At 39.9% G+C, this 17805-nt stretch overlaps 1 protein-coding gene across 2 annotated transcripts in view; it reads left to right on the plus strand.

Moving 5' to 3' along the window:
* The window catches only part of UNC79 (unc-79 homolog, NALCN channel complex subunit), a 126401-nt gene that overhangs the window by 8312 nt on the left and 100284 nt on the right, over nt 1–17805 (plus strand). For both annotated transcript variants that reach the window (XM_068398114.1, XM_068398115.1), the window contains exons 3-7: nt 5385–5689; nt 9155–9325; nt 12261–12353; nt 16398–16453; nt 17115–17244. In XM_068398114.1, coding sequence (XP_068254215.1) covers nt 5385–5689; nt 9155–9325; nt 12261–12353; nt 16398–16453; nt 17115–17244 — 755 coding nt within the window. The remainder of the gene's footprint in view (nt 1–5384; nt 5690–9154; nt 9326–12260; nt 12354–16397; nt 16454–17114; nt 17245–17805) is intronic.

Here is a 17805-nt window from a genome sequence, read left to right on the forward strand (position 1 = left end):
TACTGTGCCATAGTTCAGCTGACTGTCAGATTTGGATTCTGGTTCAGTCCCTTATAACAATACAAGTAGACAAAAAGTTTGTATACACGTCTGGATTTGCATGGCAACAACAGGTCAGGATTGTTCTGACCCAGGGTCTTGATTTAGTCCAATATTTAGTAATAATATATAGTACTAAATAATGTATGATTACAGAATACATTTTGAATAGGAAATACTACCTCTTGTCTTGATAAAAACATATGAAAAATTGTGAGACTTAATTAGGAATGACGTACATTCCACAGTGATACCTTGTGGATTTTTATTTTCAAATTGGTTTTAAAATGGCTTTTGACAGTGAAGAAGTGATTTTGCCCAGGTTTTGGCTCGCACTAGTTTTCACATCCAGGAAAATGCAGCTAAAGCTGCATTTCTATTCATGGCTTCCTGATTTATACCTGGAAAGATTGTCCCTGCTGTCAGAAGCTAGTTTAAAAATACAGCTATTTGCCTTATTTCATGAGGAAACATTAACAAAATACAATTAACCCATGTATTTGTACACATACCGCTATGATGTATACAAGTTGAGAAGCAAGAATTTAAACCTGAAAGAATGACAGTAGTTCATTCTAACATTGATTTAAAGCTCATGGGATGTATCAAAATTCTTGACCTTGTTTATAAGAAGGAAAGGTACATAGACAGAAATACTCATTATCAGTGTAACACCTTTCACGGCAAACTTAGAAACCTCCTGTTTTGAAAATTTCAAGAGTAGAATTGGTTAGCCACTGTGAAATTTGTTTCCCTCGTCCTTTAGAGTGTTGAAGAAACTTAAGGCAACCAGTAGGGTTGTTTTTTTTAAGATTAATAAATTAAATTTTGTCTCATTATATTGCAGCAGTGGGAAAAAAATGTTCAAAGAGTCACTGAAGATACCTCTGAAATGTGGTTGTGTTCCCACGTCAGGCTGTTTTGATAGATTATTTGCACAACACACACACTTAAATCACGCTTAAGTAATGTGATGACAGGCTGTATGACAAAACAGCCTCTGCTTAAGTGTTGTGGACCTTTAAGCTGTCAAAGCAAGAAAGTTGGACTTGACTATGAACACTTTCTCTCTTTGCTGTAACTACCAAGTGATATAATGAGATCTGTTTCTTTTTGGGCAAAAGTCCATTGGGACAGGATAGATTAAAGAAGGTGTCTTTATACCACCCTGTTGTCTTCATCTTTCTAAGCAGTACAGCTGGCATGTCCTGTGTGACAAATTCTTAACACTCCATGAGTAGTGATGTTTCTGGGCTTACTGAAAAAGCTTTAAACTTACCAACTATGAGAGCAGATAAGAAAAAAGGGCAGCAAGTGCACAACTGAGCAACTCCATTTCTTTATTTCATGTTCAGAATGGGACTGAACCAAAATCCTCTTGTTGATAATGCTGAAGCTCATGGGGCAGAAGTGGTACGCATATCTGATATGCATATCTACACAAATGGCTTTGTCCTTCATGATCTGGGATCTGATCAGCCTCAGAGCTAAAACGGCACCAGAAACTGAAGCCAGAACCTGGATCTAAATTTAAGTGGACTGAGTTCTGATACTCAGCAAGGTGAAATCCACGTTCTCAATTCCCATAACTGGGGAATTTGAACCGTGGGTCAAAGCCTGAGTGCTATGATTGAACTAGTATAAGTTTATACACTTGCTGATACTAAGAAAGCAGCTGGATAAAAAAGCAAAACAAAACACGCCCTGTATTTAGTGTAGCAGATGGAAAGAAGGAAACTCCCACCCACTGAGTGCAGATCTGTGCAAGATTTACCCTAAAACTGAACAGACTGCTTAAGAACCTTTCTGAAGAGTATGTTGAGAAATTTCTTTGAATATTTTGCATGCTGAGTCGTCTTTCTGCCTCCTACACTGAGACTCCATTGTCCAAGGTTTAACATCAATGATAAAAGTACATGATGGAGAATAATCTTTCTAGCTTGAAACATAGCATATGCAATGGATTTGGGCTGCTAAGAGAATACTGATCAAAAGGTAGATCATTGATTTCTGGAGATTTTGGATCTAGTCTTCAGAACAGTTTGCTTGTGATCGTGTACTATTTTAGAGTAACTTCAAAAATATTTCCCAGTTTGATGTGTACTGTCTTTGCAGCTGAATTTTTTAGGATAAACATTTCTTGATTAACATATGTAGTCAAAGGAATAATGGAGGAATAGTGATTAGTCAGAGGAATTCCATATGATGATTGGGTTTTACAGGTGTAGCTTTTATAGTTTATTAGACTTCTTACCTTTCCATGTTATGGACACGTTGACTGTGTTCTTTTCAGTGGGGCATGCCCACTGTTTTTGATCGCATTCATATCTGGTGTCATTCTGCTAGCTATAGTTGGATCGCACAAGGGATTCATTTGCTCCTTTGCTTGGTACATAGCCTCAGTAAATCAAAAGCTCAGGGGTGGGGGGAAGAGATGTGAAATGGCTGAAAAAATTAAATTCCTTATTTCTATGAACAAACATCACATAAAATCACCATACACAATGCATAGCACATTGATTCATTTAGTTCTTCCTTAATTTTCTCTTCGGGCGAAAGCATTTCTTTACATTACAGCATGAATTTGTTTCATGCCCTGCTCATTTTCAGTGTTTTCTCCCTCATTTGAGGGATGATCTAAGACTTAATAAATATCTTGCAGAACAGCTCATTCTTTCACATTTTCTTTGAGAAATTCTCCGTATGTATTTCTAAGTAAAATGTTTTACATAAGGAATAGTTATAAGTGCCCAATGGCTCATTAATAGTCAAGCTTGTTTTTCTGCCTTGGCAAGATGCAATTCTCTTGTACGCATTTTAGGAAACCTTTCCTGGAAGGCAGTAATTTTGGGATAGATTTGCAGCAAAGATATGCAAATCTTGAAACAAGCCCTGGTAGCTTTGTTGCTTGGCATAGAGCAAGTTCAGTGTGGAGTTATGATCTGCAGACACTCCGAGATCTCAGTACTTGGTTTGAACAGAAACAGGAACAAACTGCAGTCATTGTATCTTGGTCTTAGGTGGCTGCTTAGATTTTCAGTTTTGACTCTTCTGTTTATTGCTTTTAAAACTTATGTGTCAGGCAAAAGCCTGGATCTGAAAGCTTTTCTTTTTTTTTTCCTAAATTTGGCATGGCTGCAGCTGGCATTTAGATACGGTCTCATTGCTGTTTCTGAAGTGAACAGAAGGATGCCCTGATCAAGATACAAAGACAGTGTGCTTTGACCTCTAACCCACAGATGGGCCATAGCTCCGTGTTAAGAGGAAGGGAAGTCTATAGTGTAAGCTTTCCATCACTGCCTTACACTTCCCAAAGCAAGGACTAATTAATACAGTAATATCCTTTGTGGAAATAAGTGCGCTTGAAGTGATGTGTTGGCAAGTGAAGGGATGAGTAATTGGTATCATCTGTTGGTAGACAGGGAAGGAATATAATTTAGTACCTTCTTATCTCTAAACATGAGCTGCAAAGTATGGCAAATGAACATCAAGCAAATTAAAAGGAATCAGCTCTCTGATCATTTGTTTTTAAAGTCATACTAGACCTTAGGTGATTTTCTGATACGATTTCATAAACACTGTCATGACAGTCACCACGTTTCTTGTACTGGACATTGGGTAACAGAAACCAAATTAATCTGCCAAATATGTAAGGCACAATAAAAAAGGGGGAAAAAAAAGTATGTAGTTTCTTAAAACAGACTATGTCTGCCACCTCTGACTGCAAGTGTGATGTGATAGTAGCCACTTGGCATAGAACTGTACTGGTAAAAGTGTTTTATATATATGGCAAATGAATGACACCTTCTCTTATGAACACCTTAGCAGGAGTTTAGCTTACCTGTGTGAATTATTGAACTGACTTGTGAGTTAAGATATATCTGTGCTGAGGTGATTATATGATAGCGATTTCTATAATGTTAAAGAAGACAGAGGTTTCCAGAAGTGCTCCCTCTTGACATGACTCTGCTCTTCATTAGTCAGTGGAAATTTTAATGCCACTGACTTGTCTTGTGAAAGTTTTAACACTTGATTTAGGAACAGAGTTAAACCAACAGCAACTGCTTTTGGAAATCCCAACCACTGAGAGGTGCAAAACGTACTTTAAAAAAAAAAAAGCATTGTGTATGGTTTCATATATTTAAAAGGTGTATTATATTTTATAGGCACATATGAAGATTATGAACTAACCCTATAATTGCCTGATAACTAAAATATAGCCCTGCTTAAGCGACAATTTATTTCTATTTAAAATAGAGGGGTTTATTTTTTTAATAAATTAGATTAATGTGTACAACCATGTTTACAACATTCTTAAAACAACATAACAAGCTGGTTGACGTATAGCCTCTATTTTGATTCCCACTAAATCCTTTTTATTTTTTTGAAATTATCTCTCCTTTAGTTTATAGTGAGTTTTGTTGAATAATAACGTAAGTAACAGCAGGAATGTATGGTAACATAGTCTGATCTGCAGTTACGTAATTGGTCTTGCTTGCTTAGCCCTTAGATTTTTGAAGGTAACTATTTACCCAAGGAGTGTTTGTATTCATAAAGTAAAATGTTTCCTCCCTAAACATGGGCAAAATTAAAAACACACATAAACAACCATTATCATTAGCTCACAAACATATGCTAAAGACCATCTACTATATATTATTTTATAACTTTTCCAAATGTAGTTTAGTTAACATTTTAGAAATATTATATTATTTCTAAATCCATGTGCCTGTTTAAACTTCATTATCTCAAATGATACTGAGTGGTCATGAAACAGTATCATAAAATACATACAGACATTATTTTAATGCAATAAACATGTGATTTTTAAGACTATCTTAACAAACACACATGTTTATTCTTTGCTAAAACATGTTTCTGCAAGTGCCACACCTATATTTTGCATGTTTTCAGTCAGTTGGTTCAAAAGATTATAGGGGGGGCAGAAATAAATCTCTCAAAATCCTCAAAACCTCAGAGCAAAATACCAGGCTATTTTGACACAGCTATTTTTCCACAGCAAACACTTCTAATTATCAGAATTTTTCTTAACTGTGAAACATGGGTAGGGCACTGAAACATGCATTTTTATATTTTTGCTCCTTATGAACCAGATAACACATGAGATGCAATGAAATTTTCCTAGATGCCAATTTTTAATTCTCTTACCTTGAAGCATGGAAGTGAATGGTTGCTAGATTTGTACACACAGTGGTTTTGGTAGCAATTGCATCTTATGTGGGATGTATCTGGTGTTTTATTATTTGTTTTATAGTGTCATTTCAATGTAATGTGCTGTTCTTTGTGTCTTTGTTGTCTCTTTTTTTTCTTTGTCCCCCCAACAGCATTTTGTCCCGCACAGGGAAGAAGGAGAATCAAGATGCCTCCAATTTGACAGTGCCCATGACCATGTGTCTTTTTCCTGTGCCATTCCCACTCACCCCATCTCTAAGACCACAGGTCAGTTCCATCAACCCTACTGTTACTCGCTCCCTCCTTTACAGCGTCCTGCGAGATGCTCCATCTGAACGTGGCCAGCAAAGTCGTGATGCTCAGTTATCAGACTACCCATCTTTGGACTATCAAGGACTTTACGTGACACTGGTGACACTGCTGGATGTAGTTCCCTTGCTACAACATGGCCAACATGGTAAGCAGGCCCTTGAACCCTTCCAGTACACTTAACTTCAGTGCTGTGAGTCCGTGAATGATGCATAAATGCAGTAGAAGAGATGGGCCTAAACTGACCTGGATCTGGAATTCGAATCTCCTGGGATGTGTTTATATCCAAGTGTTTGGTTTGACTTTCTTAAATAAAAGATGTTTTTTTGCTAACTGTGGATTTGGGTTTGAATTCCAAGGTTGTCTGATTTTTAGTGATATGCTGATGGTATGTAACTAAAATACAATGGTATGTAACAAAAATAATACAGATGTGTCTAAAAAATCTGGATTTCGAATTTGAATCTGCTGGGCTATCTTCAGACTCGTCTTTTTGGGGTGGCTCCCTTAAAAAGGCACAAATTGCTTGCAAATGTATATCTGGCCTATAACAAATACGCAGATTGAGTGTTTTGGTGAAGGTCCATCTCTAAATAGAACGTAGTATACATTTAATTGAAGAGAAACCACGGTAATGGTGATTTGAGATGGCTTTAAAATATTCCTGGGTAAAAAGATAGCAACGTCTCTGTCTGACTTACAGAAAAGCTGTGTTTTCTTATGTTTGAACTAGTTAATCACAAGATTTTTTTTTTTTGTGACTGTGTTGTATTTATATTGTTTTCCCTCAAGTTCTGCATATGTCTGGCTTGTTAGTCTGTGGCTTTCCATACTGGGATTCAGGAGCCTAGTGTCCTCCCTGTGTTAAATAAGCCAAATATGAATTTTCACCATGGTATTGGGATGTATTACTTACATAGTACGTAACAATCTTCAGTATAGGAAGATTGTTGTCAATCTATCTGGTACACTGCTGAAATTCTTTAGGAGGAAAGTTGTTACTGTTAAATGCTGAATTCCTTTTGAGTTGGCAGCAGCATGTTTTGAATCCAAGACTACTGCACTAGGAAATGGTATGATCTTGCAAGAGAGTGGCTGCTAGCAAACTACAGACTTGTTGACTTAACTTCAATTTCTAGAAATGGTGGAGTTAATTATCAAAACAGTCTCTTTCTAAGTAGATAACATGGTGATAATTAACAACCAATGGAAACCTGTAAAGAACAAGTAAGGCTGAGCAAACATAATTTCCTTTTATGGCAGCACAACAGCTCTCCTGACGGGGTTTTCCTGTCCTTGGTCAGGCTTTTGTTGCTGTGTCACTTGACATCCTAATAGGCAATCTGGGACATATAGTCCCCACTTGAGTGAGGAAGACACTCCAGGAGTAATTACCAGTGGCTCTTGTCAGCTGGAAGGGTATACCAAGTGTGAATCTTACAGGAGTCTGTGCTGGGTCTAGCGTTATTAAATATTTTAATTTTTTTACTTAGCTGATAGAAATGAGAGAGCACTTTGATTTACAGGGGTTTTCAATATGGTGAATAGCATGTCCTTTGTGTGGAAGATTCAAAACAATCTTGGCAAATTGCATTCTGTTTTGAAATGTCTTCAAAGGAGAAATGTAAAATACTGTGTTTAAGCAGGAGAAATCAAAGGCAGAGATGAATCGGGGGAAATACTACCTTGAAAGCCGTACTGCAGAGGTTGGGGTGTTACAGTAGATCGGAGGCAGACCGTAATTCAGTAATATATTAATATTATTCTAGCAATATGTAAAGAGGTGTTTTGTGTATGAGACACCCAAAGTGTTCTATTTATCACTCTAACAGCCCTAGCAAGGCCTCAGCTGGAGTAAAATTTTCAGAGTTGCCCATCTGGCTTCAAGAAAGACATGGACAATTTGGGAGCAGTGCGGGGAAAAAGAAACGAGAACGATATGAGGTCTAGAAAATGTGAACAGTGAGGAAAAACGGGAAGAACTCGGTTTGTCTAGCTTAGAGAAAAACGGAAGGGAGGCATGGTTATCGTATACAAGTATGTAAAGGTTGCTGCGAGGAGAAATAAACTAAACCAAACTAGTTGTGCTTACAGTAGATCAGGATAAGAAGTTGTAGGCTTAAACCGCAGCAATGGAAATTTAAAAATAAAAAAGGCCTTTTTATGATAAAGACAGTTAAGCACTAGGATGAATTGCCAGGAGAAGGAGTGAATTGTCTTGCAGAGAGAGATTTAAGAACAGTTTAGATAAATATCTGCCAGAAATAATTTGGTTGACTCATGCTTGGGGCGAGGGTAAGTCACTTGCTATTTTCTATGGTTCTGTGTAGGGAGAATTAAATTTTGCAATACAGCTTGTTATTTATTTCTCCCTCAGCTTAGCATTTGACTAAAAGAAATATATATTTTTTTTTTGTCAGAACAATCAATGTTGTTTGGGTAAGTACAACTGGTGTGCTAGATGATCCTGAACTTTGGTCCAATCAGCTTATCTGAAACTCTCTGTGCTTAGCCGGTAAATTCGTATTGCAAGAGAGAAACACTCTCCAGCATTAAGGATCTGGTTAAACGCTTGCAGAGAAGACTTGCCAGAACCACTGAAATGGACTGCTAATTTTAATTCTCATGAGCCATAGCTCATGATGTTTGCAGCTACAGATCTGAGCACTTTACAGAGCCAGTTTTAAATCATCCTAGTTTTACAGATGAGACTGAAGGTCTGTGTAACATACTTAAGGTTAAAGAGTGAGTAACAAAAGGAATCCCTTTCACGCAGGGGAGAGGCCTTGTTATGTATTGGGATCATCGTATAGGTTCAGACTTGGGGTTCACTGAGTGCTGTAACCTTTCTCGGAGGGTTATTGGCTCCAGCTCAATTCCTCATTTGGAAGAGCGTATAAAGATGCCACCGTGCTCAGATATACAGTAACCTATGCCTTCCCTTTGGATCTTGAAATGTTGCACATTTCTTAAGTATCCCTTCCAAAGAGTTGTAGTATGATTGATTAGAGTAAGGATGGGAATTCTTGATAAATATTCCTTTCCTTTTAAGCCTTGGCCATTTTTGGCCTCAATGGCTTCCCAGGAAAACAAGATCCATAGTTTAATCACATGTTGTTTGAAAAACATGGTCATGCTTCCTGTAGTCTCTGTGAGGGGTACTTTGCAGCTCTCTTGAGGGTAATTAAGATGAAAATCTTATTTTTCTATGGCTGATAAAGACTAGAATGCTTTTTGCAAAAGCAGGCCTTTCAATACCAAAGTGCATATCCAATTCTGATAACATCTCTGCTTAAATGGAGGCCACTTTATATTAATCAATCTATGTTTAAAATCAACATTGATTTTAATCAATGATTTTACTGTCTGTAGTATTCATATTCCCTCCAAACTCTTCTGAGTACTGTTGAACAGCTGTTTCCCTCTATTTTAGGAGAGGCTTAAAAATGGTGGGTGAAGTCTCTTGTCTATAGAGATTAACTTCACAAATTACTTTGAGGGGAAAACATGAATTTAAGTGTAACTTTTTTATAGTTTTCTAAACTAAAAAGTACATAGTCATAAATATTTTTCCACTGTAATGATTCTGTGTTTATTTCATTTTATTCAACAGATCTTGGGCAATCAATTTTTTACACTACTACATGCTTACTTCCTTTTCTCAATGACGATATTTTGAGTACTTTACCCTATACAATGATTTCAACACTAGCTACCTTTCCTCCATTTCTGCACAAGGATATTATAGAGTATCTCAGCACATCTTTTCTGCCTATGGCTATATGTAAGTAGAACTCATTCTAGTATTGTTATGTCTCAGAAAACGTGTGCTGCTATAGACTATCAGACTGTAGGAGTCAAAGTTGGATCTGTCATAGAATTGTCATGGGACTTCAATCTACTGTACATATATATGTAAAAAAATTCCATGTGAATATTTTTCAAAGGGAAATAATTCTATTATTGTAATTTATTTATAATGCTCTGTTACTGTTTGAATTCTCCCTTCATTTAAAGGGTGAAGTTTAACTTATTTAAGAAATACACTCTTTTCAGACCCGTAGAACTTTCAGTGCCGGCAGTGGGAGTTTTGAATACAGAATCAATGGGCAAACAGCTCCTGAAATGATAGATGCAATAGCAGCATACGTAATTTTTGCATCTGGACTAAATCTGGATATACAGGAATGACTCTTCTCAATGTAATGATGTGGTGAATTTCTGATTTTTCTCCCTCCCTCTCTTCTCGGCATTTTCTTTTTAAGTTCTGAACTAAACAGCTCTGCCTGTAATGTCTCCTATCCATACATGTTAAGACTGAATCTGACTGTGCCTGCCTTATTTTCTCATTTTTTTCCTTCCCCTCCCCAAGGGTGTCCCATGATTACATAATTTCATAATGCCTGCAGAATGTGAATCCTGAGGTGTGTTCTGCATGCTTGTCCGTGTACCCAATAAAAAGCTTGATGGGATTTCAGTAGTAGCGAGAAATTTAACCATGCTCTGCAGATGGAAGCATTAGGATCAATATTAAAAGTCAGTTTTAACCAACAAGCCTTTTACTGTGTGGGTGATCAAACACTGGAACAGTTTGCCAGAGAGTTTGCAGATTCTCCCTCCTAGCAGCTGCTCAAAACACAACTGGACAAGGTCCTGAGTACCTGCACTAGTTGGCCTCTCTTTAAGCAGGGAGGTTGGGCAAGATGATCTCCAGAGGTCCCTTCTGACATCAACCATGCTGTGGCTCTGAGAACGTCTCCTCCTTATCTGTATTCCAGACCTTTATGGAAAAACATGGACAACTTTGTACAGAGATCAACACTGATGTCATTTAAGCATGTAGAAGATGCTGTTAGAACATGTAAAGAAGCATGGTCCAGTGTTTTGAGATTAAGATTTTATGGAAATTTATCACCTACATTTTCTGGCTCTACCAGTCAGTGATCTTGGAGAAATCCCTTAACTGTTCTGTACCTCAGATTACCCCTGTAAAATAGTCCCGTGTAAGACATTGCAATGATGTTTTCTCTGTTGCTGTTGACAGGTCTAATAACAGTTTGCAAATGAAAATTACTAAGATATATTTTATACGTATGTGCAGTAGGTCCTCTTTGGGTTAAGAACAGAACGTTGCATTAAACTCGTTTTTCTTCCATTACTCTTACCTGTTAAAGAACAGCTGATGTAGGTGACTTATCCTGTTCTGTCTATGTTCAGATCTGTAGAACTATTATCCAGAACAACTGATTGAGACAAATCCTTGATTTACTGAAATGGATACTGTTCCCCACTTGCCCTTGACAGAGTTTGCATCCATGTAGAGCATGAGAACAACCTTTGTCATGCTGCCTCTTTCCTCAAACAGTTCTGGTTAGGTCTCTGTATGAAACCAGTCTGCTGCTTTTTAAATTTGGCTTCTAGTACTGTGTCCTACTTTTCTGCTGATGGCCACATTTTAATTGCCAGGTTAGAGCTGCTGAGTAATTTGCAATTTAAATCCATACAAATAGACCTTGCTGTAATAATTCGGGGGCTCTTACGCGTGTGGATGAGATTCAAAAAAGAATGAATGAAGTGCAATGAAGAGAGCCATAGTAATGTTGGATTATGTGGAGAAGTATCAGACAGAAGAGAGAAATTCTCCATTTTCCCATCCCTTCTCTTTTCCAGTTAAGTGTTCTTTTAATTAGTGTCCTAGTCTTTCCCCACCAGCAATGATCTGCGCCTTTACAAGGCGAGTGCAGAACCTTTCCTTCCCGTAGTGTTTAGCTCTGAATCAAACCAAAAGGGAGGATGCAGAGATTGTGTAAGCAGCTGGAGAGCCAGATGGAAGGGATGAAAGCATCTCTGTGCTTCTATCTCAAGTGCTTGGTATTTGGGTCCTGGCAGCCAGGCTTGGGAAAGTCCTGTGAGTGAGGATGGGGAAGATACATGCCACATCTCTGTGTAGGAGGTTGCCTTCAAAGCCATATTGCCATGTTATAGTTCAGCAAATAAGCACTTAGACTCTAGGTTTTTTCCAAGTATACCATTTAATAGTAACGACTTAGTAGCATACTAGAAGGAACTCTAGCCACTTTATGTGTGAGGTCAGTTACAACAGCTTAGCTATACTTTGGTGCTACTGTTTATCATTATCTTAGTACAGTTCACATAACAAGGGGGGCTAATTTTTCTGGTATGTAGGTATAACTTGAAGTCATACCATATGCTCCCTGAGAAGTAATCTGTGCCATATACCAACAGCCAGCAGCTACCACCAGCCCCAACCCTTCATCAGTATACCTCAACAGCAGGCTTTCCATTTTTTCTTGTTTCTTTACCCTCCACTTCCTCCTTACCTTTCCTACAATCCAGGCCCCAGGTGCACTTGACTATGCAAGTGACATTGGTTTGACCAGTTTGTGGGTTCTGAAGGAGAGTGCCTGAGAAGATCACTGTTTTTGGTTAATGCAGCTCTGGGAATGAAATCTCACTGATCTGGAAAACCAGATGTGCGCTCTGTGAAGTAATCTTTCTCTTCCAGCAGGAAAGGGGTTTCACCTCCTCCAATACTGAATGTTTCTAGTTTTTTAGTTTTGTTTTGGTTTGTTGGGTTTTTTTTTAATGACATGGTACCTTAGGAATTTTATTTTCATCAGTTGGAATCAGTTATCCTTTCCTAATTTTCCTTGTTATACAATAGAAAATGTTTTCTTCTTTTTTTCCTTTCTTTCAAGTGGGATCCTCAAAAAGAGAAGGCGTTCCAGCACATGTCAATCTATCTGCATCGTCAATGCTAATGATTGCAATGCAGTACACATCAAACCCAGGTATGTGTAAACATGCAACATGGTGTCATTCACTCTGAGTCATCAAGTACTGTGTCAAATGCAATCAGAAAACTTCATATGATGGGAAAAATCCATCTCACCATCCAACGCAGGAGGAAAAATAAGTGCTTTTAGTCACAACTGGAATTTCTGAGCATCATGCTTTAAGTAATCATTATGTAGATAAGAGATCTCATTGTGATGAGAAATAGGATTTGGCCCAGGATTGGAGACTCTGATCTACTCTTGCTGACATTAGAAAATAGTGTTGATATATCAGTGTTGGAGAGAAATCACCACTAACTTTGACTATAGAAATTCATAGTAACAGTTTGTCTTATACTATGATTTCATATCCCACCAAGTTCACAACTGATACTATTTTTTAAAGAGAGGTAATGCTGGCTGCAGGCTCAACAGAGCTAGAATGAATTTAAATGTAATTATAAGTATCTAAATGCAAAGCCATTCTCTCTCTGTGTGGCACAGTCCCAGTTAAAACAGTGGGATCACATAACCAAATCGAAACAAAATTTAACCTGAGGGAGCTGTTAGATTGCACGATAGTCAACTATCACCTGTGTTTATGTAGATGGGTAGATGGTGCGTGTGGGGAGGAACGCTGCACTGCAGTATGCGTGTGAGAAGTGCCACATTGTGCTAACATAGTTCACAGCGGTAAATGAAAGCAGCACACCATTTTTAAAAGCTACTTGCACAAGTTAGATTTTCATGAAATGTTCTATTTTTGTTTGTGAATTCTACATTCCAGCCATTTGAGGAAAATGTTGCCCTGTGGTTTTTGGGAAGTCAAACCTGTAAAGTAGTTCATTTGGCTCTCATGTTTGTTTGATGCAGAGTGGCTCCTATAGCCTTTGGTATACACGGGTGTCCTGGTTTCGCTTGGATAGAATCATAGAATCAATTTTCTGTTCAGAAAAGCTGCACTTCTCAGAAGACTGCAGCACTCAATACGGTGGGAACAGAGTTGATAAGACACTTTGGTTTAGTTCGTGGCCAGCCATGGTATGCAGGTTTCTGTGGTGATCAAGGCCTTTAGCAGTTCAGAGTTAGCCAAGTGCTTAAGCTAGGAGGAGCAAAAACCAGAGCAGCTGACCCAGGCTGGCTAACGGCCATATTCTATACCATAAACATCACATTCACTATAAATTGGAAAGTTTGCTGGGGCGGCCCTCTCTCTATTCAATGGTCACCATCCCTGGAGGAGGGTCTCGCCCGTCATCCTGCTCTCCCGTTCCCTGTGACTGTCGCGCACTCGCTGGAGCTGTGGTGCTCGCAGGGTTTGACATCGGGCATTCACTGCTGGGAGTGCACAGCTTCACAGAATCACAGATTCACAGAATGTTAGGGATTGGAAGGGACCTCGAAAGATCATCTAGTCCAATCCCCCTGCCGGAGCTGGACTACCTAGACCATATCACACAGGAACGCGTCCAGGCGGGTTTTGAACGTCTCCAGAGAAGGAGACTCCACAACCTCTCTGGGCAGCCTGTTCCAGTGTTCAGTCACCCTCACCGTAAAGAAGTTTTTCCTCATATTTATGCGGAACCTCCTGTGTTCCATCTTGCACCCATTGCCCCTTGTCCTGTCAAGGGATGTCACTGAGAAGAGCCTGGCTCCATCCTCGTGACACTTGCCCTTTACATATTTATAAACATTAATGAGGTCCCCCCTCAGTCTCCTTTTCTCCAAGCTAAAGAGACCCAGCTCCCTCAGCCTCTCCTCATAAGGGAGATGTTCCACCCCCTTAATCATCTTCGTGGCTCTGCGCTGGACTCTCTCTAGCAGTTCCCTGTCCCTCTTGAACTGAGGGGCCCAGAACTGGACACAATATTCCAGATGCGGCCTCACCAGGGCAGAGTAGAGGGGGAGGAGAACCTCTCTCGACCTGCTAACCACACCCCTTCTAATACACCCCAGGATGCCATTGGCCTTCTTGGCCACAAGGGCACACTGCTGGCTCATGGTCATCCTGCTGTCCACTAGGACCCCCAGGTCCCTTTCGCCTATGCTGCTCTCCAACAGGTCTGTCCCCAACTTGTACTGGTACATGGGGTTGTTCTTGCCCAGATGCAGGACTCTACACTTGCCCTTGTTATATTTCATTAAATTTCTCCCCACCCAACTCTCCAGCCTGTCCAGGTCTCTCTGAATGGCTGCACAGCCTTCCATTGTGTCAGCCACTCCTCCCAGTTTTGTGTCATCAGCGAACTTGCTGACAGTGCACTCTAATCCCTCATCCAAGTCATTAATGAATATATTGAATAGTACTGGTATAGTACTGAATAGCTTGCGACTGCTATGTGGGCTGAGTATAACTCTGTGTATTTTATAGTAGCATTAGTATTAATATTGGTTTTCTTATTTTATTAAATCTGTTCCCATTTCAACCAATGAGTCTCCCTCCTTTTCCCAGTTCCCTTCCTCAGCTGGGGAGGGGTCATTGGGTGATAGAACAACTGGCTATTGTTTAGCCCTGGGTGTGGGCTAAACGGAGGCGAAGGGAATAATCACAGAATCAACCAACCAGGTTGGAAGAGACCTCTGGGATCATCGAGTCCAATCGTTGCCCTGACACCACCCTGTCGACTAGACCATGGCACTAAGTGCCATGTCCAGTCTTTTCTTAAACACATCCAGAGATGGTGACTCCACCACCTCCCTGGGCAGCCCATTCCAATGTCTAATAACCCTTTCTGTAAAGAAATTCTTCCTGATGTCCAACCTGAACCTACCCTGGCAAAGCTTGAGGCTGTGTCCTCTTGTCCTATCGCTAGCTGCCCGGGAGAAGAGGCCGATTCCCACTTCACTACAACCTCCCTTCAGGTAGTTGTAGACTGCAATAAGGTCGCCTCTGAGCCTCCTCTTCTCCAGGCTAAACAACCCCAGCTCCCTCAGCCATTCCTCGTAGGTCAGACCCTCCAGAGCCTTCACCAGCTTGGTCACCCTCCTCTGGACTCGCTCCAACACCTCAACATCTTTCTTGAAGTGCGGGGCCCAGAACTGAACACAGTATTCAAGGTGCGGCCTCACCAGTGCCGAGTACAGAGGGACGATCACTTCCCTAGACCGGCTGGCTACACTATTCCTAATAGAGGCCAGGATGCCATTGGCCTTCTTGGCCACCTGGCCACACTGCTGGCTCATGTTTAGCCGGCTGTCGATCAGCACCCCCAGGTCTCTTTCCACCGGGCCGCTTTCTAACCACTCTTCCCCCAGCCGGTAGCGCTGCATGGGGTTGTTGTGGCCAAAGCGTAAGACCCGGCACTTGTTCTTGTTGAACCTCATGCCGTTGGTCTCGGCCCATCTATCTAACCTGTCCAGATCCCTCTGCAGGGCCTTCCTACCCTCCAGCAGATCGACACTCCCACTCAGCTTGGTGTCATCTGCAAATTTACTGAGGGTGCACTCAACCCCTACGTCTAGATCATCTATAAAGATATTGAACAGCACCGGCCCCAGAACTGAGCCCTGCGGAACACCGCTAGTGACCGGCCGCCAGTTGGACTTTGCCCCATTCACCACCACTCTCTGGGCTCGGCCATCCAGCCAGTTTTGAACCCATTGAAGAGTCCACCCATCCAAGCCCCGGGCAGCCAGTTTGTCTAGGAGGATGCTGTGTATTGTTACATGTGACTTCCATTACTGCCTCAAGATGAATGACAAGACACCCATTTACAGCCTTATATTGTGGCAGAGGGACAAAGTTTAAGTGAATTTGCAGGTACTCTTAAACTAGATGTGTTTGAAAAAGATCTCCATTGCTCTGCAAAAAGCTGTACACTTAAGTACTCATTATCTTACTGCATTCCTTGAGAGAAAGAAGTTACTAATATTTAATTTCTAATCTTTTGTGATGACTCTTAGGGCAATGATTCTTCAGCAAGCACTTTAAAATAAAAAGTAGTTAAATGAGATACAGAGTTTTGGACGGACAAAGCAAAGCCAATCAGCTAATTACGTCACTTCTGTAACTTGAGTTTCTATTTCAGTATTATGTCTATACTGTCTTTTCTTTCTCAGTGTATCATTGCCAATTATTGGAATGCCTCATGAAATATAAGCAAGAAGTATGGAAAGTAAGTTTATGATCATATATACTTTGTGGAAATGACTGTATTTGGATCGTAATGAAAACCAGATGGCTTGAAAATTGAACCGACCATATGCCAAGAAGTTATAAATGATCTTTATATCCTATCCTCCTTCTGGATTGTGGAGAGGAAGGTCCCTCTGATTTTTAGTTTACAGAAGCAGCCCCACGTTCTGTAGAACAGAGCTCTGTTTCCTAAATACTATGTGGTTGTGGGTCCAGTTAGCAGAAATTTTAATAACCACCAGTCTGTCTTCTCAGTTCATGTGGGACTGAACTTTTATGAAGACGGTGAGTATTGTCTTAGCCTGAATCTGATCAGGATTCAGTTATTTGTCTATATCATGCCTCTTTGCTCCATGACTAGGCAGAGGCTTCATTTGCTATATGTTAGTTTACTACGTGGGGTGGGTGGTAGCAGTTGGATGCTCCGATCAAACTCGGAAGCCAATTGTGAACATGTTAGTTCACATGAACTAACTAGAAGTTAGTCATCTAATGTACTTGTAAGAGTGTACAAAGGATGTTTGGTAGGGCATGAAATGTATATATTTTGTGTGTTCAGATATCTTTGAACTCAAGTAATATATATTGAATTGTGTTTTGTAACCTTGCAAAATAAACATTTTGTACGTGTCTTTCCTTAGGATTTGCTATATGTGATAGCCTATGGACCATCTCAAGTTAAACCTCCAGCAGTACAAATGTTATTTCACTATTGGCCCAATTTAAAACCCCCTGGGGCAATCAGTGAGTACAGAGGACTGCAGTATACAGGTCAGTGCAACTGTTTTTGTGTAAGCCAAAATAAATATAAAGGAAATGATCAGAACTGTGTTTAATGTCACGTTTACAGTTCTACAATGTATTTTGAAACCTTCTGTTCGATAACTTGGTACTTTCATAAGTATATAAAATATCCATTGCTCTGTATTTTCAAAAGATGTTATAAAAAATAAGAACTGTTATCATGGCTAGTGAATATATTGTGTTAGTCCCAATGCTAACTAAACCAGAACAGGAGAAGAAAATAAATAGTGTTCCAAATGGTCTGTGAAACTGCGTTCTTGGCCTTACAAGGGTTCTGGCTTATGTTCCTTTCAATTATTGCTTTGTTTGCTTTTGTTGTGCCAGTTGCTATTGCTGCTGCTGTTGCTAAGACTCCTTATCTGGCTGTTACTGTCAAAAAAAGTCAGGTGATGTCAAGTGCAGTCAGTATAATGGATAAGTTCTCAAGGCTGACTATGGGGTGAAAATGAGAGACAAAGTCAGCAATGCAGCTGGAGCTGAGTAGGCGGATGGTACAAAGTGCTCTGTCCACCAAACTCCCTAATGATA

Source organism: Nyctibius grandis, chromosome 4, assembly GCF_013368605.1.
Source record: "Nyctibius grandis isolate bNycGra1 chromosome 4, bNycGra1.pri, whole genome shotgun sequence".
Taxonomy (NCBI): Eukaryota; Metazoa; Chordata; class Aves; order Nyctibiiformes; family Nyctibiidae; genus Nyctibius; species Nyctibius grandis.